This window comes from Giraffa tippelskirchi, chromosome 8 (assembly GCF_054371585.1).
Source record: "Giraffa tippelskirchi isolate mGirTip1 chromosome 8, T2T-mGirTip1v1.2.pri, whole genome shotgun sequence".
NCBI lineage: Eukaryota > Metazoa > Chordata > Mammalia > Artiodactyla > Giraffidae > Giraffa > Giraffa tippelskirchi.
The window spans coordinates 67,418,974-67,444,121 of NC_137282.1; the positions used below are offsets into that span (position 1 = coordinate 67,418,974).

At 54.7% G+C, this 25,148-nt stretch overlaps 3 protein-coding genes and 1 long non-coding RNA gene across 4 annotated transcripts in view; 1 reads left to right on the plus strand and 3 right to left on the minus strand.

Annotated features, from left to right (window-relative positions):
• Positions 1-3,502: 3,502 nt before the first annotated feature.
• On the minus strand, positions 3,503-5,309 carry LOC145517198 (uncharacterized). The gene is made up of 3 exons (XM_081519465.1): positions 5,117-5,309; positions 4,405-4,717; positions 3,503-4,152 (listed from the first exon to the last, which is right to left on the minus strand). The coding sequence occupies exons 1-3, from the start codon at positions 5,249-5,251 to the stop codon at positions 3,524-3,526; spliced, it is 1,077 nt and encodes a 358-aa protein (XP_081375591.1). The 5' UTR covers positions 5,252-5,309; the 3' UTR covers positions 3,503-3,523.
• Positions 5,310-8,982: 3,673 nt separating this feature from the next.
• Positions 8,983-25,148, plus strand: part of LOC145517350 (uncharacterized) — a 123,830-nt gene continuing 107,664 nt past the window's right edge. Inside the window, exons 1-5 of the long non-coding RNA XR_014061987.1 lie at positions 8,983-9,105; positions 15,763-16,020; positions 16,636-16,747; positions 23,409-23,666; positions 24,282-24,393. This is a non-coding gene — a long non-coding RNA (uncharacterized LOC145517350). The remainder of the gene's footprint in view (positions 9,106-15,762; positions 16,021-16,635; positions 16,748-23,408; positions 23,667-24,281; positions 24,394-25,148) is intronic.
• On the minus strand, positions 11,143-12,952 carry LOC145517259 (uncharacterized). Its single transcript, XM_081519533.1, has 3 exons — positions 12,760-12,952; positions 12,048-12,360; positions 11,143-11,795 (listed from the first exon to the last, which is right to left on the minus strand). The coding sequence occupies exons 1-3, from the start codon at positions 12,892-12,894 to the stop codon at positions 11,167-11,169; spliced, it is 1,077 nt and encodes a 358-aa protein (XP_081375659.1). The 5' UTR covers positions 12,895-12,952; the 3' UTR covers positions 11,143-11,166.
• On the minus strand, positions 18,781-20,598 carry LOC145517223 (uncharacterized). The gene is made up of 3 exons (XM_081519493.1): positions 20,406-20,598; positions 19,694-20,006; positions 18,781-19,441 (listed from the first exon to the last, which is right to left on the minus strand). The coding sequence occupies exons 1-3, from the start codon at positions 20,538-20,540 to the stop codon at positions 18,813-18,815; spliced, it is 1,077 nt and encodes a 358-aa protein (XP_081375619.1). The 5' UTR covers positions 20,541-20,598; the 3' UTR covers positions 18,781-18,812.

The following is a 25,148-nucleotide window of genomic DNA, read 5'->3' on the forward strand; positions in this document are numbered from 1 at the left end:
TTCAGACCTTTCCCTAGTTTTCACAGGCTTGTTGTGTTGGTGTTCTTTGTCTGTTTGGAGACACATCCTTGATAAGCTTTGTGTTTCCACTCATTCGTCTCGCGATGTATGACCTGTCTTTTGCTTTTGTACTGAGGTCTTTCCCACAGTAGATATCTTTGATTTTGCAAAGTCCACTGTATTCTCCTGGTTTTTTTTGTGGACTGCCTTTTAGTTTTGTGTGTGAAGACTCAAAGCACGTGTCCGGTTTCGGCTCATTGTTCCTCTAGATTTGTGACAAGTTTTCATGGAGTGTTTGTCTAGGGATAACTGGAAGTGAACTCGGTGTAAGGTGTCAAGTCTCCATCTTCATTCATGTCATCCCCTGCAGTTTCCAATACCCTGTTCCTGAGTGGTATTGGAGACCTTGAGGGAAGTTTGCTTGCATTGGAGTTTGCGTTTCCACCTTGATTAACTTCACACTGTTCTGCCCTCAGGGACACTGTCAAGGGGGAGTGAGGAGCAGCCTGCACTTCCAGCAGTGACCACACGGTGGGGCGAGTGCTGCTCTCCCCTCTGGGAGCCCCAGGCCACAGGCATCCCAGTGAGGAGCCAGCTCTGTGCTCAGCTGAAAGGAGTTAGTCTCTCAGGAGCCTCTGAGCCCTTCCGTTTGGATCACCCAGGGTGGGCATTTACTGTGACAGAAAAAATTGCCCTGAATTCCATGGACGGAAGAGCCTGGCTGTGTAGAGATCGTGAGTTGCCGTGAATCAGACACAACTGAGGACACAAAAATTCAATAGATTAAAACACTTTTTGGGTGTGGGGGGGAGTAAAAGGGGGTGATGTGGGTTTTTTTGTCTTATAAAATAGCCAAGGGAAATCTAGTTTAAACCTAAATTCACATATATGGGATAGGTATAGCTCTCCGTCACCCTATTAAAAAAACTACTAAACTTTTTTGAAAGTTTATTTTGTAGCTTCCTTGAGCACTTCATTGTGAAGCTTTTTTTTTTTTTTTTTCTGTGACTTTGGCCTCATTAAAAAGTACGGTTTGCCTTTACTGGATAATTTTGTTCATTGGTTTCTTAGGGAATCTTGGTAATATTTGAGTTTCCTGGGGAGTATGGTCACATGACCTGGCCCTGGCCAATCGGTGCCTTCCACCTCCTTGGCCACTGTGATTGGCTCCGGACTGGGGCAGTGCCCAGTCGGGGCCCAGGGCCGGGCCTCACGTTAGAAGCCAGGGGAAGAGGAGCTCTCGTCCTGCTGGGGTAGGGGAAGGGGTGGGGCCGGGGGAGGTCAGGCTCCATAAGTGGGAGGGGCGTGAGGTCCGCCTGCGGCAGTTGGTGACCTTCCTGCTCCCCTCAGGGCAGAGCCGCCGGCGTGAGAATGAGGGCGCTGCTGAGCCCAGGGACTGGGGTGGCCTGTTGCTGCTGTGGTCCCAGAGCTCCACCCGAGACCTGAGGGAAGCCGTCTGCCCGTGAGTCCTCTCCCGCTTGTCTGTCAGCTTGTTTGAAACATGCTGGGTTTTCTGCCCAGCTGGCTAAGGGGAGTCCCTGGAAACGCAAGGGTGTGGGTTTTGGCAGACTTCAGGGAAGACATGCCAGATGAGCCTGGGAGACTCCAGCTTAATCTGGATTCAGGAGATATCTCCTCGGGCCAGCTAGTAATTGTAGGATAAGCCTAATGAGTCTTCACAGGATGAAGAGAGTAACGTGCCAAGGTAGCAATCGATGTCCTCATTCGAGAGGTTGAAGCTGGTGCTCAGAGAAGCGGGGAACTTGGCCAGAACAAGCAGGTGTGCACCCAGACAGAACCCCCAGATCCGGCCATTGGAGCTCAGGGAGGCCACTGGTGTGGCTTGTCCCTGTGGCAGGGGCCGAGGCATGCAGCCCACCCTGATTCCTGCGGGGGCCTGACTTGGGAAGTGCCATCTGGTAGCTTTGAGACTCACCAAACCAAATTGCACTGGAGAGAGGAAGGACACCTTCCTTCATCCACCCCCCACCCCCGCCGGATTCCCACATACCCTGACCCCTTTCTCTGGATTTCGGAGCCATTTCCAGAGTCCCGCTCATATGACCTCATTCGAAGTGCACTGTGGACGAGCTGCCATCTGCAGCTGCTACCACAGCAGCCAAGGGCTTTAGCTCCCGAGTACCTCCCTTCCTTTGGAACTTGGGGGCCCTCTACTCCCCACTTGCACACCACACACCTTTGCTGAGGATTGTGGGGACCCTCACTCAGTTTGCAGCACGTTGTAGCCATCCCTGTCCTCTCAATACCTCCCTTGAAACTCAGCTTGTGAGCTCCTTTGGAGCAGCGTGGCCCACCTGCAACACTGCAACGGAAGAGACACAGCTGACAGTGAAACAGCAGCTTAGATCTGACGGCCGGAAAGCTCTGTCAAAAGGGACCTCCCTCTTCACACCGTAGAGGCTCTAGGAGCCGCCAGGGTTTCGGAACCAGTGCTGGGGCCAAAAGGACTCCACAGCTGTTTTCCTTCCTGGGGAGGGTTCTGGCTCGAGTGGGAATGGCTCAAGTCTCCTAAGGTTCTGAAAGCCCACTGTGTGCAGATTCACGGTACACAGAGAGCAGAAGGTGGAGTCCTGTCCTGGAGGTGGTCACAGCTCACGGATGAGCCAGGCAGGCAGGCAGGCAGGGCATGAGAACACCTGAGCTGCCTTCATGAGTGAATGGTGTGGGGGCAGAGGAAGAGAAGCCGGTCTGCTCCCTCGTGTGGTGCCCAGGGCAGGTTGTCCCCAGAGGAATCCCTTACGACAGTGAGGACTATCACGGCTGTTTCCCAAGGGGTTCTGTCAGTGCGTGTCTTCCCCGGAGCGGTCAGGCCGTCTCTAAAATACACTGGCCATGGGCATTGCCTCTCCTTGGAACTTCCCATCTGTTTCTCTTTTTTATGGAACAGTGAATTTCTAGAGGGGTTCTGGGCCACAAGGATGTTGGGTCATTTTCTAGCCTTCTGTCATGAAGAACGCTTTCCTGGGCGTTGGGGTGGTTTGTTGTTCCAGCTCCCTTTCTTGGCTTCTTTTGGGAGCTGGTGCAACAAGAGGAGCTCAGCCTCTGCCTTCTGGCTGAGATGGCACCCTTCAAACAGCAATGCCTGCCTGGAGATAATGATGGCATTTGCCAAAAGGGCTTCGTTTGGCACATGGTATCTTGAAAGGACGTACAACGTCCTTTCAGCTATCAAAGGCTAGTTCAAAGGACATAAACATGAGAACTCTCCAGTGGAGTCTTACAGTAGGTGGAGCGTCCGAAAAAAACTCCTTCAGTCATTTCACTGAGAGTCATTGATTGGGGACACCAAGAATATAGGAAGGAATGCAGAAGGAAAAGATGAAACTGTGTTCAGGATCGGGCGGAGGGATGAACAGGGCGTGCTTGCCTTGAATCCAGGCTTTGTTGGGGGGTGGGGCATAAAGATGGAACGGGTCTGAAACTACAAAGTGGTGATGGTAACACAGTATCACCAGAGTTACACAACAGTGTTCCCAAATTGCAACAATGATGAAAAAGTTTACTAATCCCAACTTAACCAACAAAAATACAGGAAACCACGCAAAAAAGAAAACATCACCAGAAAGGTGGAAACAAACCAAATGCAAAGCAGTTCGGGGGAAAGGAACTCCATGTCCCCTGGGGGCAGACCGAGTTGACGGCGTCCACGGTGAGCAGACAGGGATGGAGGCTGCAGAGCCGACCGCTCCCCTGGACGTGGTGTTTCCGGCAAGGGCTCTGGGTCTCTGTCCAGAGCGGGGGCTCGTTCTCCCTGCAGGGGTGGGTGAGTCATCGTGGGCGTCTGGGTGTTGCGCGGGAGCCAGGGCAGGCTCTCCCTGCCGAGGCGGTGACTCCTCCTCTGCCTCGGGTTCTCCTGCCAAAGGCCGAGCAGGTAGAGGTGCACGTGGAGGTGGAGGTTCTGGCTGAGGGGGTGGGACATCAGTGCCTGGGGCTGGGGGTCCTGCAGGCACGGAGATCCGATCTGCCCGGTGTGCTGGCCAGTACCCAGCTGGCCTGGTGTCTCTGCGAGGGCAAGTCTCGGTTCTCCATCTGCCCTCGGTGGATCCCTGGGTCCTGCACCTGGAGCCACCACCTCTGTAGGGACAGGTCTGGGAAGTGGAGCCTGGTTCCAGTTGGAGGCCAGTGCTAGAGCTGTGGGAGAAGCATCGTTTGCCCGCAGGCCAGCCTTGGCATGTGCGTATCCCGGGACAGAAAGCTTCCAAGAGATTCCCAAAGAATACCCAGGGTCGGATGTCTTTTGGGACTGAAGTGTGCAAGATGGGGGGCGGGGGGTGTGAGGCCAGCGCTTGCTGCAGGCCCAGCAGCAGCTTTCGGGGACTCGTCCCTGTGTAGCTCAGCACCCCCTCCGCACACACTCCCGTACACCAGCCCCAGCGTCCTCACCTCTGTGCTCTGGCGTGCTGGGCTCCAGGTCCTCCTGCTGCCTCAGAGGCCGGGGTTCTCGGGACTCTGGGTCGGAGCCGGGTGTGCTGAGCTCCGTGGCAGCCTCAGACTGGGCCGCCGGGTGTATCCTGGGCGGTGTCTCGGCAGCAGGCCTTCCCCGCCTCCGCTTCGCCCCCGGTGGGGCTGATGCCTCCGTGGGCACGCTCACCTGGAGCCTGCACTGGGCCTCACGGGCGGGGGGGTGGTGCTCCGACCCCTCCCTCCGGGAGCTGGATGGGGTGTCCCCGTCCTCGGCCTCATCACGTGGGAAGCTCTGCAACGACAGTGACCGTCAGCCAGCCATGCTGGGAGTTTTCCGAGCTGGGCCTGGCCAGTGGAGCCGCTGCTTCGGCCTGCTCGAACTTCTCTGCCCAGAAGGGTCAGAGACGTGTGTCTGCTCAGATCCCCACCCGGGAGGAAAGAGACCCACCTGAGGGTGTGAGGTCAGCCTGGGCGGCCGGCCCTGCCCGCACTCTCCCCATCCCGCCCAGCATGCTCTCCCCTGGGGTGTGGACACAACTTGTCCGCAGGCTTCTGACCCCACATCCACCTGGGCTTCCTTGAGGGAGACACACCCCGAGAAACCCGCATCCACACACACAGGCAAAGGACGCGGTGTTTCCGGGTGGCATGGGAGAGGTGGCCTGGCCCGGCCTGGGGCTCCCCGTGTTACCTTTCTGTTTCTCCGGGCAAAGGGCCAGAGGCGTCTCGGGGGTGCCCTGAGCCAACGTCGACAGGGTGCCCACGCACACTGCCTGTGAGCTCTCCTGAGGCCCCGGCCTCTGGGCAGGGGCAAACAGCAGAACATCTCGGCAGCAAGTGATCTGGCTGGGGGCTCCTCTCCGCTCTCGAGGCCTGGATACCCGGGTTGCGGGTTCTGTTGGGTTCTGTTGCCGGCAGGTGACATCATTTCCTGGGGTTCGTGCTGAGGTCCCTTCCCCAAAACTTCCCAAGGGAATCCCTGGGTTTCTGACTGCTCGACCACCACCCTTAAGCCATGTGCAGGCACAGTGACACCCACCCAGCCCAGCCGACAGCCCTGGGGAGGCCTGGGTGCAGCCAGGGCCTGAGCTCCGAGGGCCCCGCTGCTCTCAGACCAGGCTCCTTCTTCTCATAAGTGGTGTGGCCCTGGACAAGCATATGCCCCTCAGGGTTTCCCCAGTCTCTCCATCTGCAGAGTGGCGGTCATTCTCCCATCTGCTTCCTAGGTCTGTCGGCCTACGAGCAGCTCCATGCCTTTCCACCTGGGGCCGATATCACGTGGAGCGTGTGCGCTGAGACTTCAGAAAGAAAGATTCCTTCCTGGGCTGACACAGCACAGAATGGGGCAGAACGAGGCCTGGATGTGCCGTGGTACCCAGGAAAAGGCACTCCCCCTCCTGACTGTTTTGAGACCCCGCATCCAAGTTGGAGGACCGAAAGGAAGACTCGAAGGTCTCCCTCTCTTATAGAAAAGAGTGGCCAACTTTCTGGTCCTCTGTTTCCATTGAGATTCTGTTCAAGTGTCCCAGCTCGGCTTCTGCGGGTGGCTGAGCTTCTAATGGCTCCCTGCGTTCTTGTCTTTTCCTCTCCAAACCTTCCGTCCTTTTCCCCCTTCTGGGGTGGATGGGCGCTGTCATTGCTTCTACCTTCGAGACAGATTGATGAAAAGTCTGGACCATCGACTCCTTTCCTCTCTTTGGTTCCGTGTCTCTCTCTGGCTGTGTCCCTCTCTTTTCCTTTCTCAATTCAGTCTGTGTCTTCCTCTTTCTCTCTCGTGTGTGGACGGATGGATGCTAGGAATGCACATGTATATGATTAGATGAGGGTTATGTTTTAGGGATAGGTTAGAGGGAGAGAAAGGCTTTAGGTCGGAGTTGGTCATGGGGGAAGGGTCAAGGGTGGTGGTGGTGTTTCTTGGAATCTGAGTGCTGTGCATTCTTCGTCTCTTTCCATATGAACCCCTTCTCAGATACACCACTTGCAAGGAGTCTCTCGTGTTCCGTTTCCTCTCTTTTGCATTTGTGAATGCTTGCTTAGCTTCTCTGTTGTGAAGAGGTTCCATTGGATGGAAACCCATTGGTGTACTTCGTGTACCTCTTTCCCTTACTTGAAGAGACCCATTTCTACCTCCGCCCAGCAAATGGCAAGGAGACTCTGATGTTAAGGAGCCTTTGACCTACGCTTCTTTCTAGCTATCTCATGACATCAGCCTTTAGGGCGAGGTTTTCCCCGATATTGAGGTGGTCTGAGATCAAAACCAATAGCGTTCTTCAGATGTAGCTGTCTGGTTTTCCCATGGACATGTATTGAAGAGGCTTTCTTGTTCCCATTTGGATATTCTCCCCTTCTGTGTCAGAGATGAGTTGAGCATGGATGCTGGGGTCTGTGTCTGGACCCTCAACTTTATTCCATCGATCTGGATCTGTGTGTGTTGTTGTATTCCCAATAGCATACTGTCCGGCTCCTGCTGCTGCTGCTGCGGCTAAGTCACTTCAGTCGTGTCTGACTCTGCGCGACCCCATGGCCTGCAGCCTACCAGGCTCCTCCGTCCAGGGCATTTTCCAGGCAAGAGTACTGGAGTGGGTCGCCATTGCCTTCTCCGATACTCTCCTGAGGATCCTAGTTTGGTCGTCTAATTTCCTTTCACACAACCTTGGATGTCCGTATCGGGGCTTTTTCGTCGGATTGTATTGACAATTTAGGCTCTTTTCTGTTTCCGTACCCCTTTTGCAATTCTTGGTTGGGTGCGAAAATGCATTGGCATTTTGGGAGGAATAGCATCGAAGCTGTGGATTGCCTTGTGGGGCTGGGATATCATTTTCCAAATAGGAATTCTTTCAAGCCCTGAGCACAGCTTCTCTTTCCAGGGATTGGTGTGGGCTTGATCTTCCTTCTTCCATCTCTCGCCGTTTTGTGAGAACAGGTCCTTCCTTCCCTTCTGGGTTAGATGGACCCGTGGGGATCACTTCAGTGAATGGCATTGTCAGTGGGGGTGATAATTCCCTTCTCATTGGAAGACTTTGCTGTGAGTATTAGAAATGCAAGTGATTTCTCTTCCCCTTCCTCCCTGTCCATCTCTCAGAGCCACCGGGAAACAGAGGCCTCACCCAGGGTCACACAGGCCTGAGGAGGTACAACTAGACTGTTGATTCTTCAGGCCCTCAGTGCTGGACATCATCCGGGATACTCTGTGTGTGTCTTCCTCAGTCTGGTGTCCCTTCAGACCTTTCCCTAGTTTTCACAGGCTTGTTGTGTTGGTGTTCTTTGTCTGTTTGGAGACACATCCTTGATAAGCTTTGTGTTTCCACTCATTCGTCTCGCGATGTATGACCTGTCTTTTGCTTTTGTACTGAGGTCTTTCCCACAGTAGATATCTTTGATTTTGCAAAGTCCACTGTATTCTCCTGGTTTTTTTTGTGGACTGCCTTTTAGTTTTGTGTGTGAAGACTCAAAGCACGTGTCCGGTTTCGGCTCATTGTTCCTCTAGATTTGTGACAAGTTTTCATGGAGTGTTTGTCTAGGGATAACTGGAAGTGAACTCGGTGTAAGGTGTCAAGTCTCCATCTTCATTCATGTCATCCCCTGCAGTTTCCAATACCCTGTTCCTGAGTGGTATTGGAGACCTTGAGGGAAGTTTGCTTGCATTGGAGTTTGCGTTTCCACCTTGATTAACTTCACACTGTTCTGCCCTCAGGGACACTGTCAAGGGGGAGTGAGGAGCAGCCTGCACTTCCAGCAGTGACCACACGGTGGGGCGAGTGCTGCTCTCCCCTCTGGGAGCCCCAGGCCACAGGCATCCCAGTGAGGAGCCAGCTCTGTGCTCAGCTGAAAGGAGTTAGTCTCTCAGGAGCCTCTGAGCCCTTCCGTTTGGATCACCCAGGGTGGGCATTTACTGTGACAGAAAAAATTGCCCTGAATTCCATGGACGGAAGAGCCTGGCTGTGTAGAGATCGTGAGTTGCCGTGAATCAGACACAACTGAGGACACAAAAATTCAATAGATTAAAACACTTTTTGGGTGTGGGGGGGAGTAAAAGGGGGTGATGTGGGTTTTTTTGTCTTATAAAATAGCCAAGGGAAATCTAGTTTAAACCTAAATTCACATATATGGGATAGGTATAGCTCTCCGTCACCCTATTAAAAAAACTACTAAACTTTTTTGAAAGTTTATTTTGTAGCTTCCTTGAGCACTTCATTGTGAAGCTTTTTTTTTTTTTTTTTCTGTGACTTTGGCCTCATTAAAAAGTACGGTTTGCCTTTACTGGATAATTTTGTTCATTGGTTTCTTAGGGAATCTTGGTAATATTTGAGTTTCCTGGGGAGTATGGTCACATGACCTGGCCCTGGCCAATCGGTGCCTTCCACCTCCTTGGCCACTGTGATTGGCTCCGGACTGGGGCAGTGCCCAATCGGGGCCCAGGGCCGGGCCTCACGTTAGAAGCCAGGGGAAGAGGAGCTCTCGTCCTGCTGGGGTAGGGGAAGGGGTGGGGCCGGGGGAGGTCAGGCTCCATAAGTGGGAGGGGCGTGAGGTCCGCCTGCGGCAGTTGGTGACCTTCCTGCTCCCCTCAGGGCAGAGCCGCCGGCGTGAGAATGAGGGCGCTGCTGAGCCCAGGGACTGGGATGGCCTGTTGCTGCTGTGGTCCCAGAGCTCCACCCGAGACCTGAGGGAAGCCGTCTGCCCGTGAGTCCTCTCCCGCTTGTCTGTCAGCTTGTTTGAAACATGCTGGGTTTTCTGCCCAGCTGGCTAAGGGGAGTCCCTGGAAACGCAAGGGTGTGGGTTTTGGCAGACTTCAGGGAAGACATGCCAGATGAGCCTGGGAGACTCCAGCTTAATCTGGATTCAGGAGATATCTCCTCGGGCCAGCTAGTAATTGTAGGATAAGCCTAATGAGTCTTCACAGGATGAAGAGAGTAACGTGCCAAGGTAGCAATCGATGTCCTCATTCGAGAGGTTGAAGCTGGTGCTCAGAGAAGCGGGGAACTTGGCCAGAACAAGCAGGTGTGCACCCAGACAGAACCCCCAGATCCGGCCATTGGAGCTCAGGGAGGCCACTGGTGTGGCTTGTCCCTGTGGCAGGGGCCGAGGCATGCAGCCCACCCTGATTCCTGCGGGGGCCTGACTTGGGAAGTGCCATCTGGTAGCTTTGAGACTCACCAAACCAAATTGCACTGGAGAGAGGAAGGACACCTTCCTTCATCCACCCCCCACCCCCGCCGGATTCCCACATACCCTGACCCCTTTCTCTGGATTTCGGAGCCATTTCCAGAGTCCCGCTCATATGACCTCATTCGAAGTGCACTGTGGACGAGCTGCCATCTGCAGCTGCTACCACAGCAGCCAAGGGCTTTAGCTCCCGAGTACCTCCCTTCCTTTGGAACTTGGGGGCCCTCTACTCCCCACTTGCACACCACACACCTTTGCTGAGGATTGTGGGGACCCTCACTCAGTTTGCAGCACGTTGTAGCCATCCCTGTCCTCTCAATACCTCCCTTGAAACTCAGCTTGTGAGCTCCTTTGGAGCAGCGTGGCCCACCTGCAACACTGCAACGGAAGAGACACAGCTGACAGTGAAACAGCAGCTTAGATCTGACGGCCGGAAAGCTCTGTCAAAAGGGACCTCCCTCTTCACACCGTAGAGGCTCTAGGAGCCGCCAGGGTTTCGGAACCAGTGCTGGGGCCAAAAGGACTCCACAGCTGTTTTCCTTCCTGGGGAGGGTTCTGGCTCGAGTGGGAATGGCTCAAGTCTCCTAAGGTTCTGAAAGCCCACTGTGTGCAGATTCACGGTACACAGAGAGCAGAAGGTGGAGTCCTGTCCTGGAGGTGGTCACAGCTCACGGATGAGCCAGGCAGGCAGGCAGGCAGGGCATGAGAACACCTGAGCTGCCTTCATGAGTGAATGGTGTGGGGGCAGAGGAAGAGAAGCCGGTCTGCTCCCTCGTGTGGTGCCCAGGGCAGGTTGTCCCCAGAGGAATCCCTTACGACAGTGAGGACTATCACGGCTGTTTCCCAAGGGGTTCTGTCAGTGCGTGTCTTCCCCGGAGCGGTCAGGCCGTCTCTAAAATACACTGGCCATGGGCATTGCCTCTCCTTGGAACTTCCCATCTGTTTCTCTTTTTTATGGAACAGTGAATTTCTAGAGGGGTTCTGGGCCACAAGGATGTTGGGTCATTTTCTAGCCTTCTGTCATGAAGAACGCTTTCCTGGGCGTTGGGGTGGTTTGTTGTTCCAGCTCCCTTTCTTGGCTTCTTTTGGGAGCTGGTGCAACAAGAGGAGCTCAGCCTCTGCCTTCTGGCTGAGATGGCACCCTTCAAACAGCAATGCCTGCCTGGAGATAATGATGGCATTTGCCAAAAGGGCTTCGTTTGGCACATGGTATCTTGAAAGGACGTACAACGTCCTTTCAGCTATCAAAGGCTAGTTCAAAGGACATAAACATGAGAACTCTCCAGTGGAGTCTTACAGTAGGTGGAGCGTCCGAAAAAAACTCCTTCAGTCATTTCACTGAGAGTCATTGATTGGGGACACCAAGAATATAGGAAGGAATGCAGAAGGAAAAGATGAAACTGTGTTCAGGATCGGGCGGAGGGATGAACAGGGCGTGCTTGCCTTGAATCCAGGCTTTGTTGGGGGGTGGGGCATAAAGATGGAACGGGTCTGAAACTACAAAGTGGTGATGGTAACACAGTATCACCAGAGTTACACAACAGTGTTCCCAAATTGCAACAATGATGAAAAAGTTTACTAATCCCAACTTAACCAACAAAAATACAGGAAACCACGCAAAAAAGAAAACATCACCAGAAAGGTGGAAACAAACCAAATGCAAAGCAGTTCGGGGGAAAGGAACTCCATGTCCCCTGGGGGCAGACCGAGTTGACGGCGTCCACGGTGAGCAGACAGGGATGGAGGCTGCAGAGCCGACCGCTCCCCTGGACGTGGTGTTTCCGGCAAGGGCTCTGGGTCTCTGTCCAGAGCGGGGGCTCGTTCTCCCTGCAGGGGTGGGTGAGTCATCGTGGGCGTCTGGGTGTTGCGCGGGAGCCAGGGCAGGCTCTCCCTGCCGAGGCGGTGACTCCTCCTCTGCCTCGGGTTCTCCTGCCAAAGGCCGAGCAGGTAGAGGTGCACGTGGAGGTGGAGGTTCTGGCTGAGGGGGTGGGACATCAGTGCCTGGGGCTGGGGGTCCTGCAGGCACGGAGATCCGATCTGCCCGGTGTGCTGGCCAGTACCCAGCTGGCCTGGTGTCTCTGCGAGGGCAAGTCTCGGTTCTCCATCTGCCCTCGGTGGATCCCTGGGTCCTGCACCTGGAGCCACCACCTCTGTAGGGACAGGTCTGGGAAGTGGAGCCTGGTTCCAGTTGGAGGCCAGTGCTAGAGCTGTGGGAGAAGCATCGTTTGCCCGCAGGCCAGCCTTGGCATGTGCGTATCCCGGGACAGAAAGCTTCCAAGAGATTCCCAAAGAATACCCAGGGTCGGATGTCTTTTGGGACTGAAGTGTGCAAGATGGGGGGCGGGGGGTGTGAGGCCAGCGCTTGCTGCAGGCCCAGCAGCAGCTTTCGGGGACTCGTCCCTGTGTAGCTCAGCACCCCCTCCGCACACACTCCCGTACACCAGCCCCAGCGTCCTCACCTCTGTGCTCTGGCGTGCTGGGCTCCAGGTCCTCCTGCTGCCTCAGAGGCCGGGGTTCTCGGGACTCTGGGTCGGAGCCGGGTGTGCTGAGCTCCGTGGCAGCCTCAGACTGGGCCGCCGGGTGTATCCTGGGCGGTGTCTCGGCAGCAGGCCTTCCCCGCCTCCGCTTCGCCCCCGGTGGGGCTGATGCCTCCGTGGGCACGCTCACCTGGAGCCTGCACTGGGCCTCACGGGCGGGGGGGTGGTGCTCCGACCCCTCCCTCCGGGAGCTGGATGGGGTGTCCCCGTCCTCGGCCTCATCACGTGGGAAGCTCTGCAACGACAGTGACCGTCAGCCAGCCATGCTGGGAGTTTTCCGAGCTGGGCCTGGCCAGTGGAGCCGCTGCTTCGGCCTGCTCGAACTTCTCTGCCCAGAAGGGTCAGAGACGTGTGTCTGCTCAGATCCCCACCCGGGAGGAAAGAGACCCACCTGAGGGTGTGAGGTCAGCCTGGGCGGCCGGCCCTGCCCGCACTCTCCCCATCCCGCCCAGCATGCTCTCCCCTGGGGTGTGGACACAACTTGTCCGCAGGCTTCTGACCCCACATCCACCTGGGCTTCCTTGAGGGAGACACACCCCGAGAAACCCGCATCCACACACACAGGCAAAGGACCCGGTGTTTCCGGGTGGCATGGGAGAGGTGGCCTGGCCCGGCCTGGGGCTCCCCGTGTTACCTTTCTGTTTCTCCGGGCAAAGGGCCAGAGGCGTCTCGGGGGTGCCCTGAGCCAACGTCGACAGGGTGCCCACGCACACTGCCTGTGAGCTCTCCTGAGGCCCCGGCCTCTGGGCAGGGGCAAACAGCAGAACATCTCGGCAGCAAGTGATCTGGCTGGGGGCTCCTCTCCGCTCTCGAGGCCTGGATACCCGGGTTGCGGGTTCTGTTGGGTTCTGTTGCCGGCAGGTGACATCATTTCCTGGGGTTCGTGCTGAGGTCCCTTCCCCAAAACTTCCCAAGGGAATCCCTGGGTTTCTGACTGCTCGACCACCACCCTTAAGCCATGTGCAGGCACAGTGACACCCACCCAGCCCAGCCGACAGCCCTGGGGAGGCCTGGGTGCAGCCAGGGCCTGAGCTCCGAGGGCCCCGCTGCTCTCAGACCAGGCTCCTTCTTCTCATAAGTGGTGTGGCCCTGGACAAGCATATGCCCCTCAGGGTTTCCCCAGTCTCTCCATCTGCAGAGTGGCGGTCATTCTCCCATCTGCTTCCTAGGTCTGTCGGCCTACGAGCAGCTCCATGCCTTTCCACCTGGGGCCGATATCACGTGGAGCGTGTGCGCTGAGACTTCAGAAAGAAAGATTCCTTCCTGGGCTGACACAGCACAGAATGGGGCAGAACGAGGCCTGGATGTGCCGTGGTACCCAGGAAAAGGCACTCCCCCTCCTGACTGTTTTGAGACCCCGCATCCAAGTTGGAGGACCGAAAGGAAGACTCGAAGGTCTCCCTCTCTTATAGAAAAGAGTGGCCAACTTTCTGGTCCTCTGTTTCCATTGAGATTCTGTTCAAGTGTCCCAGCTCGGCTTCTGCGGGTGGCTGAGCTTCTAATGGCTCCCTGCGTTCTTGTCTTTTCCTCTCCAAACCTTCCGTCCTTTTCCCCCTTCTGGGGTGGATGGGCGCTGTCATTGCTTCTACCTTCGAGACAGATTGATGAAAAGTCTGGACCATCGACTCCTTTCCTCTCTTTGGTTCCGTGTCTCTCTCTGGCTGTGTCCCTCTCTTTTCCTTTCTCAATTCAGTCTGTGTCTTCCTCTTTCTCTCTCGTGTGTGGACGGATGGATGCTAGGAATGCACATGTATATGATTAGATGAGGGTTATGTTTTAGGGATAGGTTAGAGGGAGAGAAAGGCTTTAGGTCGGAGTTGGTCATGGGGGAAGGGTCAAGGGTGGTGGTGGTGTTTCTTGGAATCTGAGTGCTGTGCATTCTTCGTCTCTTTCCATATGAACCCCTTCTCAGATACACCACTTGCAAGGAGTCTCTCGTGTTCCGTTTCCTCTCTTTTGCATTTGTGAATGCTTGCTTAGCTTCTCTGTTGTGAAGAGGTTCCATTGGATGGAAACCCATTGGTGTACTTCGTGTACCTCTTTCCCTTACTTGAAGAGACCCATTTCTACCTCCGCCCAGCAAATGGCAAGGAGACTCTGATGTTAAGGAGCCTTTGACCTACGCTTCTTTCTAGCTATCTCATGACATCAGCCTTTAGGGCGAGGTTTTCCCCGATATTGAGGTGGTCTGAGATCAAAACCAATAGCGTTCTTCAGATGTAGCTGTCTGGTTTTCCCATGGACATGTATTGAAGAGGCTTTCTTGTTCCCATTTGGATATTCTCCCCTTCTGTGTCAGAGATGAGTTGAGCATGGATGCTGGGGTCTGTGTCTGGACCCTCAACTTTATTCCATCGATCTGGATCTGTGTGTGTTGTTGTATTCCCAATAGCATACTGTCCGGCTCCTGCTGCTGCTGCTGCGGCTAAGTCACTTCAGTCGTGTCTGACTCTGCGCGACCCCATGGCCTGCAGCCTACCAGGCTCCTCCGTCCAGGGCATTTTCCAGGCAAGAGTACTGGAGTGGGTCGCCATTGCCTTCTCCGATACTCTCCTGAGGATCCTAGTTTGGTCGTCTAATTTCCTTTCACACAACCTTGGATGTCCGTATCGGGGCTTTTTCGTCGGATTGTATTGACAATTTAGGCTCTTTTCTGTTTCCGTACCCCTTTTGCAATTCTTGGTTGGGTGCGAAAATGCATTGGCATTTTGGGAGGAATAGCATCGAAGCTGTGGATTGCCTTGTGGGGCTGGGATATCATTTTCCAAATAGGAATTCTTTCAAGCCCTGAGCACAGCTTCTCTTTCCAGGGATTGGTGTGGGCTTGATCTTCCTTCTTCCATCTCTCGCCGTTTTGTGAGAACAGGTCCTTCCTTCCCTTCTGGGTTAGATGGACCCGTGGGGATCACTTCAGTGAATGGCATTGTCAGTGGGGGTGATAATTCCCTTCTCATTGGAAGACTTTGCTGTGAGTATTAGAAATGCAAGTGATTTCTCTTCCCCTTCCTCCCTGTCCATCTCTCAGAGCCACCGGGAAACAGAGGCCTCACCCAGGGTCACACAGGCCTGAGGAGGTACAACTAGACTGTTGATTCTTCAGGCCCTCAGTGCTGGACATCATCCGGGATACTCTGTGTGTGTCTTCCTCAGTCTGGTGTCCCTTCAGACCTTTCCCTAGTTTTCACAGGCTTGTTGTGTTGGTGTTCTTTGTCTGTTTGGAGACACATCCTTGATAAGCTTTGTGTTTCCACTCATTCGTCTCGCGATGTATGACCTGTCTTTTGCTTTTGTACTGAGGTCTTTCCCACAGTAGATATCTTTGATTTTGCAAAGTCCACTGTATTCTCCTGGTTTTTTTTGTGGACTGCCTTTTAGTTTTGTGTGTGAAGACTCAAAGCACGTGTCCGGTTTCGGCTCATTGTTCCTCTAGATTTGTGACAAGTTTTCATGGAGTGTTTGTCTAGGGATAACTGGAAGTGAACTCGGTGTAAGGTGTCAAGTCTCCATCTTCATTCATGTCATCCCCTGCAGTTTCCAATACCCTGTTCCTGAGTGGTATTGGAGACCTTGAGGGAAGTTTGCTTGCATTGGAGTTTGCGTTTCCACCTTGATTAACTTCACACTGTTCTGCCCTCAGGGACACTGTCAAGGGGGAGTGAGGAGCAGCCTGCACTTCCAGCAGTGACCACACGGTGGGGCGAGTGCTGCTCTCCCCTCTGGGAGCCCCAGGCCACAGGCATCCCAGTGAGGAGCCAGCTCTGTGCTCAGCTGAAAGGAGTTAGTCTCTCAGGAGCCTCTGAGCCCTTCCGTTTGGATCACCCAGGGTGGGCATTTACTGTGACAGAAAAAATTGCCCTGAATTCCATGGACGGAAGAGCCTGGCTGTGTAGAGATCGTGAGTTGCCGTGAATCAGACACAACTGAGGACACAAAAATTCAATAGATTAAAACACTTTTTGGGTGTGGGGGGGAGTAAAAGGGGGTGATGTGGGTTTTTTTGTCTTATAAAATAGCCAAGGGAAATCTAGTTTAAACCTAAATTCACATATATGGGATAGGTATAGCTCTCCGTCACCCTATTAAAAAAACTACTAAACTTTTTTGAAAGTTTATTTTGTAGCTTCCTTGAGCACTTCATTGTGAAGCTTTTTTTTTTTTTTTTCTGTGACTTTGGCCTCATTAAAAAGTACGGTTTGCCTTTACTGGATAATTTTGTTCATTGGTTTCTTAGGGAATCTTGGTAATATTTGAGTTTCCTGGGGAGTATGGTCACATGACCTGGCCCTGGCCAATCGGTGCCTTCCACCTCCTTGGCCACTGTGATTGGCTCCGGACTGGGGCAGTGCCCAATCGGGGCCCAGGGCCGGGCCTCACGTTAGAAGCCAGGGGAAGAGGAGCTCTCGTCCTGCTGGGGTAGGGGAAGGGGTGGGGCCGGGGGAGGTCAGGCTCCATAAGTGGGAGGGGCGTGAGGTCCGCCTGCGGCAGTTGGTGACCTTCCTGCTCCCCTCAGGGCAGAGCCGCCGGCGTGAGAATGAGGGCGCTGCTGAGCCCAGGGACTGGGATGGCCTGTTGCTGCTGTGGTCCCAGAGCTCCACCCGAGACCTGAGGGAAGCCGTCTGCCCGTGAGTCCTCTCCCGCTTGTCTGTCAGCTTGTTTGAAACATGCTGGGTTTTCTGCCCAGCTGGCTAAGGGGAGTCCCTGGAAACGCAAGGGTGTGGGTTTTGGCAGACTTCAGGGAAGACATGCCAGATGAGCCTGGGAGACTCCAGCTTAATCTGGATTCAGGAGATATCTCCTCGGGCCAGCTAGTAATTGTAGGATAAGCCTAATGAGTCTTCACAGGATGAAGAGAGTAACGTGCCAAGGTAGCAATCGATGTCCTCATTCGAGAGGTTGAAGCTGGTGCTCAGAGAAGCGGGGAACTTGGCCAGAACAAGCAGGTGTGCACCCAGACAGAACCCCCAGATCCGGCCATTGGAGCTCAGGGAGGCCACTGGTGTGGCTTGTCCCTGTGGCAGGGGCCGAGGCATGCAGCCCACCCTGATTCCTGCGGGGGCCTGACTTGGGAAGTGCCATCTGGTAGCTTTGAGACTCACCAAACCAAATTGCACTGGAGAGAGGAAGGACACCTTCCTTCATCCACCCCCCACCCCCGCCGGATTCCCACATACCCTGACCCCTTTCTCTGGATTTCGGAGCCATTTCCAGAGTCCCGCTCATATGACCTCATTCGAAGTGCACTGTGGACGAGCTGCCATCTGCAGCTGCTACCACAGCAGCCAAGGGCTTTAGCTCCCGAGTACCTCCCTTCCTTTGGAACTTGGGGGCCCTCTACTCCCCACTTGCACACCACACACCTTTGCTGAGGATTGTGGGGACCCTCACTCAGTTTGCAGCACGTTGTAGCCATCCCTGTCCTCTCAATACCTCCCTTGAAACTCAGCTTGTGAGCTCCTTTGGAGCAGCGTGGCCCACCTGCAACACTGCAACGGAAGAGACACAGCTGACAGTGAAACAGCAGCTTAGATCTGACGGCCGGAAAGCTCTGTCAAAAGGGACCTCCCTCTTCACACCGTAGAGGCTCTAGGAGCCGCCAGGGTTTCGGAACCAGTGCTGGGGCCAAAAGGACTCCACAGCTGTTTTCCTTCCTGGGGAGGGTTCTGGCTCGAGTGGGAATGGCTCAAGTCTCCTAAGGTTCTGAAAGCCCACTGTGTGCAGATTCACGGTACACAGAGAGCAGAAGGTGGAGTCCTGTCCTGGAGGTGGTCACAGCTCACGGATGAGCCAGGCAGGCAGGCAGGCAGGCAGGGCATGAGAACACCTGAGCTGCCTTCATGAGTGAATGGTGTGGGGGCAGAGGAAGAGAAGCCGGTCTGCTCCCTCGTGTGGTGCCCAGGGCAGGTTGTCCCCAGAGGAATCCCTTACGACAGTGAGGACTATCACGGCTGTTTCCCAAGGGGTTCTGTCAGTGCGTGTCTTCCCCGGAGCGGTCAGGCCGTCTCTAAAATACACTGGCCATGGGCATTGCCTCTCCTTGGAACTTCCCATCTGTTTCTCTTTTTTATGGAACAGTGAATTTCTAGAGGGGTTCTGGGCCACAAGGATGTTGGGTCATTTTCTAGCCTTCTGTCATGAAGAACGCTTTCCTGGGCGTTGGGGTGGTTTGTTGTTCCAGCTCCCTTTCTTGGCTTCTTTTGGGAGCTGGTGCAACAAGAGGAGCTCAGCCTCTGCCTTCTGGCTGAGATGGCACCCTTCAAACAGCAATGCCTGCCTGGAGATAATGATGGCATTTGCCAAAAGGGCTTCGTTTGGCACATGGTATCTTGAAAGGACGTACAACGTCCTTTCAGCTATCAAAGGCTAGTTCAAAGGACATAAACATGAGAACTCTCCAGTGGAGTCTTACAGTAGGTGGAGCGTCCGAAAAAAACTCCTTCAGTCATTTCACTGAGAGTCATTGATTGGGGACACCAAGAATATAGGAAGGAATGCAGAAGGAAAAGATGAAACTGTGTTCAGGATCGGGTGGAGGGATGAACAGGGCGTGCTTGCCTTGAATCCAGGCTTTGTTGGGGGGTGGGGCATAAAGATGGAACGGGTCTGAAACTACAAAGTGGTGATGGTAACACAGTATCACCAGAGTTACACAACAGTGTTCCCAAATTGCAACAATGATGAAAAAGTTTACTAATCCCAACTTAACCAACAAAAATACAGGAAACCACGCAAAAAAGAAAACATCACCAGAAAGGTGGAAACAAACCAAATGCAAAGCAGTTCGGGGGAAAGGAACTCCATGTCCCCTGGGGGCAGACCGAGTTGACGGCGTCCACGGTGAGCAGACAGGGATGGAGGCTGCAGAGCCGACCGCTCCCCTGGACGTGGTGTTTCCGGCAAGGGCTCTGGGTCTCTGTCCAGAGCGGGGGCTCGTTCTCCCTGCAGGGGTGGGTGAGTCATCGTGGGCGTCTGGGTGTTGCGCGGGAGCCAGGGCAGGCTCTCCCTGCCGAGGCGGTGACTCCTCCTCTGCCTCGGGTTCTCCTGCCAAAGGCCGAGCAGGTAGAGGTGCACGTGGAGGTGGAGGTTCTGGCTGAGGGGGTGGGACATCAGTGCCTGGGGCTGGGGGTCCTGCAGGCACGGAGATCCGATCTGCCCGGTGTGCTGGCCAGTACCCAGCTGGCCTGGTGTCTCTGCGAGGGCAAGTCTCGGTTCTCCATCTGCCCTCGGTGGATCCCTGGGTCCTGCACCTGGAGCCACCACCTCTGTAGGGACAGGTCTGGGAAGTGGAGCCTGGTTCCAGTTGGAGGCCAGTGCTAGAGCTGTGGGAGAAGCATCGTTTGCCCGCAGGCCAGCCTTGGCATGTGCGTATCCCGGGACAGAAAGCTTCCAAGAGATTCCCAAAGAATACCCAGGGTCGGATGTCTTTTGGGACTGAAGTGTGCAAGATGGGGGGCGGGGGGTGTGAGGCCAGCGCTTGCTGCAGGCCCAGCAGCAGCTTTCGGGGACTCGTCCCTGTGTAGCTCAGCACCCCCTCCGCACACACTCCCGTACACCAGCCCCAGCGTCCTCACCTCTGTGCTCTGGCGTGCTGGGCTCCAGGTCCTCCTGCTGCCTCAGAGGCCGGGGTTCTCGGGACTCTGGGTCAGAGCCGGGTGTGCTGAGCTCCGTGGCAGCCTCAGACTGGGCCGCCGGGTGTATCCTGGGCGGTGTCTCGGCAGCAGGCCTTCCCCGCCTCCGCTTCGCCCCCGGTGGGGCTGATGCCTCCGTGGGCACGCTCACCTGGAGCCTGCACTGGGCCTCACGGGCGGGGGGGTGGTGCTCCGACCCCTCCCTCCGGGAGCTGGATGGGGTGTCCCCGTCCTCGGCCTCATCACGTGGGAAGCTCTGCAACGACAGTGACCGTCAGCCAGCCATGCTGGGAGTTTTCCGAGCTGGGCCTGGCCAGTGGAGCCGCTGCTTCGGCCTGCTCGAACTTCTCTGCCCAGAAGGGTCAGAGACGTGTGTCTGCTCAGATCCCCACCCGGGAGGAAAGAGACCCACCTGAGGGTGTGAGGTCAGCCTGGGCGGCCGGCCCTGCCCGCACTCTCCCCATCCCGCCCAGCATGCTCTCCCCTGGGGTGTGGACACAACTTGTCCGCAGGCTTCTGACCCCACATCCACCTGGGCTTCCTTGAGGGAGACACACCCCGAGAAACCCGCATCCACACACACAGGCAAAGGACCCGGTGTTTCCGGGTGGCATGGGAGAGGTGGCCTGGCCCGGCCTGGGGCTCCCCGTGTTACCTTTCTGTTTCTCCGGGCAAAGGGCCAGAGGCGTCTCGGGGGTGCCCTGAGCCAACGTCGACAGGGTGCCCACGCACACTGCCTGTGAGCTCTCCTGAGGCCCCGGCCTCTGGGCAGGGGCAAACAGCAGAACATCTCGGCAGCAAGTGATCTGGCTGGGGGCTCCTCTCCGCTCTCGAGGCCTGGATACCCGGGTTGCGGGTTCTGTTGGGTTCTGTTGCCGGCAGGTGACATCATTTCCTGGGGTTCGTGCTGAGGTCCCTTCCCCAAAACTTCCCAAGGGAATCCCTGGGTTTCTGACTGCTCGACCACCACCCTTAAGCCATGTGCAGGCACAGTGACACCCACCCAGCCCAGCCGACAGCCCTGGGGAGGCCTGGGTGCAGCCAGGGCCTGAGCTCCGAGGGCCCCACTGCTCTCAGACCAGGCTCCTTCTTCTCATAAGTGGTGTGGCCCTGGACAAGCATATGCCCCTCAGGGTTTCCCCAGTCTCTCCATCTGCAGAGTGGCGGTCATTCTCCCATCTGCTTCCTAGGTCTGTCGGCCTACGAGCAGCTCCATGCCTTTCCACCTGGGGCCGATATCACGTGGAGCGTGTGCGCTGAGACTTCAGAAAGAAAGATTCCTTCCTGGGCTGACACAGCACAGAATGGGGCAGAACGAGGCCTGGATGTGCCGTGGTACCCAGGAAAAGGCACTCCCCCTCCTGACTGTTTTGAGACCCCGCATCCAAGTTGGAGGACCGAAAGGAAGACTCGAAGGTCTCCCTCTCTTATAGAAAAGAGTGGCCAACTTTCTGGTCCTCTGTTTCCATTGAGATTCTGTTCAAGTGTCCCAGCTCGGCTTCTGCGGGTGGCTGAGCTTCTAATGGCTCCCTGCGTTCTTGTCTTTTCCTCTCCAAACCTTCCGTCCTTTTCCCCCTTCTGGGGTGGATGGGCGCTGTCATTGCTTCTACCTTCGAGACAGATTGATGAAAAGTCTGGACCATCGACTCCTTTCCTCTCTTTGGTTCCGTGTCTCTCTCTGGCTGTGTCCCTCTCTTTTCCTTTCTCAATTCAGTCTGTGTCTTCCTCTTTCTCTCTCGTGTGTGGACGGATGGATGCTAGGAATGCACATGTATATGATTAGATGAGGGTTATGTTTTAGGGATAGGTTAGAGGGAGAGAAAGGCTTTAGGTCGGAGTTGGTCATGGGGGAAGGGTCAAGGGTGGTGGTGGTGTTTCTTGGAATCTGAGTGCTGTGCATTCTTCGTCTCTTTCCATATGAACCCCTTCTCAGATACACCACTTGCAAGGAGTCTCTCGTGTTCCGTTTCCTCTCTTTTGCATTTGTGAATGCTTGCTTAGCTTCTCTGTTGTGAAGAGGTTCCATTGGATGGAAACCCATTGGTGTACTTCGTGTACCTCTTTCCCTTACTTGAAGAGACCCATTTCTACCTCCGCCCAGCAAATGGCAAGGAGACTCTGATGTTAAGGAGCCTTTGACCTACGCTTCTTTCTAGCTATCTCATGACATCAGCCTTTAGGGCGAGGTTTTCCCCGATATTGAGGTGGTCTGAGATCAAAACCAATAGCGTTCTTCAGATGTAGCTGTCTGGTTTTCCCATGGACATGTATTGAAGAGGCTTTCTTGTTCCCATTTGGATATTCTCCCCTTCTGTGTCAGAGATGAGTTGAGCATGGATGCTGGGGTCTGTGTCTGGACCCTCAACTTTATTCCATCGATCTGGATCTGTGTGTGTTGTTGTATTCCCAATAGCATACTGTCCGGCTCCTGCTGCTGCTGCTGCGGCTAAGTCACTTCAGTCGTGTCTGACTCTGCGCGACCCCATGGCCTGCAGCCTACCAGGCTCCTCCGTCCAGGGCATTTTCCAGGCAAGAGTACTGGAGTGGGTCGCCATTGCCTTCTCCGATACTCTCCTGAGGATCCTAGTTTGGTCGTCTAATTTCCTTTCACACAACCTTGGATGTCCGTATCGGGGCTTTTTCGTCGGATTGTATTGACAATTTAGGCTCTTTTCTGTTTCCGTACCCCTTTTGCAATTCTTGGTTGGGTGCGAAAATGCATTGGCATTTTGGGAGGAATAGCATCGAAGCTGTGGATTGCCTTGTGGGGCTGGGATATCATTTTCCAAATAGGAATTCTTTCAAGCCCTGAGCACAGCTTCTCTTTCCAGGGATTGGTGTGGGCTTGATCTTCCTTCTTCCATCTCTCGCCGTTTTGTGAGAACAGGTCCTTCCTTCCCTTCTGGGTTAGATGGACCCGTGGGGATCACTTCAGTGAATGGCATTGTCAGTGGGGGTGATAATTCCCTTCTCATTGGAAGACTTTGCTGTGAGTATTAGAAATGCAAGTGATTTCTCTTCCCCTTCCTCCCTGTCCATCTCTCAGAGCCACCGGGAAACAGAGGCCTCACCCAGGGTCACACAGGCCTGAGGAGGTACAACTAGACTGTTGATTCTTCAGGCCCTCAGTGCTGGACATCATCCGGGATACTCTGTGTGTGTCTTCCTCAGTCTGGTGTCCCTTCAGACCTTTCCCTAGTTTTCACAGGCTTGTTGTGTTGGTGTTCTTTGTCTGTTTGGAGACACATCCTTGATAAGCTTTGTGTTTCCACTCATTCGTCTCGCGATGTATGACCTGTCTTTTGCTTTTGTACTGAGGTCTTTCCCACAGTAGATATCTTTGATTTTGCAAAGTCCACTGTATTCTCCTGGTTTTTTTTGTGGACTGCCTTTTAGTTTTGTGTGTGAAGACTCAAAGCACGTGTCCGGTTTCGGCTCATTGTTCCTCTAGATTTGTGACAAGTTTTCATGGAGTGTTTGTCTAGGGATAACTGGAAGTGAACTCGGTGTAAGGTGTCAAGTCTCCATCTTCATTCATGTCATCCCCTGCAGTTTCCAATACCCTGTTCCTGAGTGGTATTGGAGACCTTGAGGGAAGTTTGCTTGCATTGGAGTTTGCGTTTCCACCTTGATTAACTTCACACTGTTCTGCCCTCAGGGACACTGTCAAGGGGGAGTGAGGAGCAGCCTGCACTTCCAGCAGTGACCACACGGTGGGGCGAGTGCTGCTCTCCCCTCTGGGAGCCCCAGGCCACAGGCATCCCAGTGAGGAGCCAGCTCTGTGCTCAGCTGAAAGGAGTTAGTCTCTCAGGAGCCTCTGAGCCCTTCCGTTTGGATCACCCAGGGTGGGCATTTACTGTGACAGAAAAAATTGCCCTGAATTCCATGGACGGAAGAGCCTGGCTGTGTAGAGATCGTGAGTTGCCGTGAATCAGACACAACTGAGGACACAAAAATTCAATAGATTAAAACACTTTTTGGGTGTGGGGGGGAGTAAAAGGGGGTGATGTGGGTTTTTTTGTCTTATAAAATAGCCAAGGGAAATCTAGTTTAAACCTAAATTCACATATATGGGATAGGTATAGCTCTCCGTCACCCTATTAAAAAAACTACTAAACTTTTTTGAAAGTTTATTTTGTAGCTTCCTTGAGCACTTCATTGTGAAGCTTTTTTTTTTTTTTTTCTGTGACTTTGGCCTCATTAAAAAGTACGGTTTGCCTTTACTGGATAATTTTGTTCATTGGTTTCTTAGGGAATCTTGGTAATATTTGAGTTTCCTGGGGAGTATGGTCACATGACCTGGCCCTGGCCAATCGGTGCCTTCCACCTCCTTGGCCACTGTGATTGGCTCCGGACTGGGGCAGTGCCCAATCGGGGCCCAGGGCCGGGCCTCACGTTAGAAGCCAGGGGAAGAGGAGCTCTCGTCCTGCTGGGGTAGGGGAAGGGGTGGGGCCGGGGGAGGTCAGGCTCCATAAGTGGGAGGGGCGTGAGGTCCGCCTGCGGCAGTTGGTGACCTTCCTGCTCCCCTCAGGGCAGAGCCGCCGGCGTGAGAATGAGGGCGCTGCTGAGCCCAGGGACTGGGATGGCCTGTTGCTGCTGTGGTCCCAGAGCTCCACCCGAGACCTGAGGGAAGCCGTCTGCCCGTGAGTCCTCTCCCGCTTGTCTGTCAGCTTGTTTGAAACATGCTGGGTTTTCTGCCCAGCTGGCTAAGGGGAGTCCCTGGAAACGCAAGGGTGTGGGTTTTGGCAGACTTCAGGGAAGACATGCCAGATGAGCCTGGGAGACTCCAGCTTAATCTGGATTCAGGAGATATCTCCTCGGGCCAGCTAGTAATTGTAGGATAAGCCTAATGAGTCTTCACAGGATGAAGAGAGTAACGTGCCAAGGTAGCAATCGATGTCCTCATTCGAGAGGTTGAAGCTGGTGCTCAGAGAAGCGGGGAACTTGGCCAGAACAAGCAGGTGTGCACCCAGACAGAACCCCCAGATCCGGCCATTGGAGCTCAGGGAGGCCACTGGTGTGGCTTGTCCCTGTGGCAGGGGCCGAGGCATGCAGCCCACCCTGATTCCTGCGGGGGCCTGACTTGGGAAGTGCCATCTGGTAGCTTTGAGACTCACCAAACCAAATTGCACTGGAGAGAGGAAGGACACCTTCCTTCATCCACCCCCCACCCCCGCCGGATTCCCACATACCCTGACCCCTTTCTCTGGATTTCGGAGCCATTTCCAGAGTCCCGCTCATATGACCTCATTCGAAGTGCACTGTGGACGAGCTGCCATCTGCAGCTGCTACCACAGCAGCCAAGGGCTTTAGCTCCCGAGTACCTCCCTTCCTTTGGAACTTGGGGGCCCTCTACTCCCCACTTGCACACCACACACCTTTGCTGAGGATTGTGGGG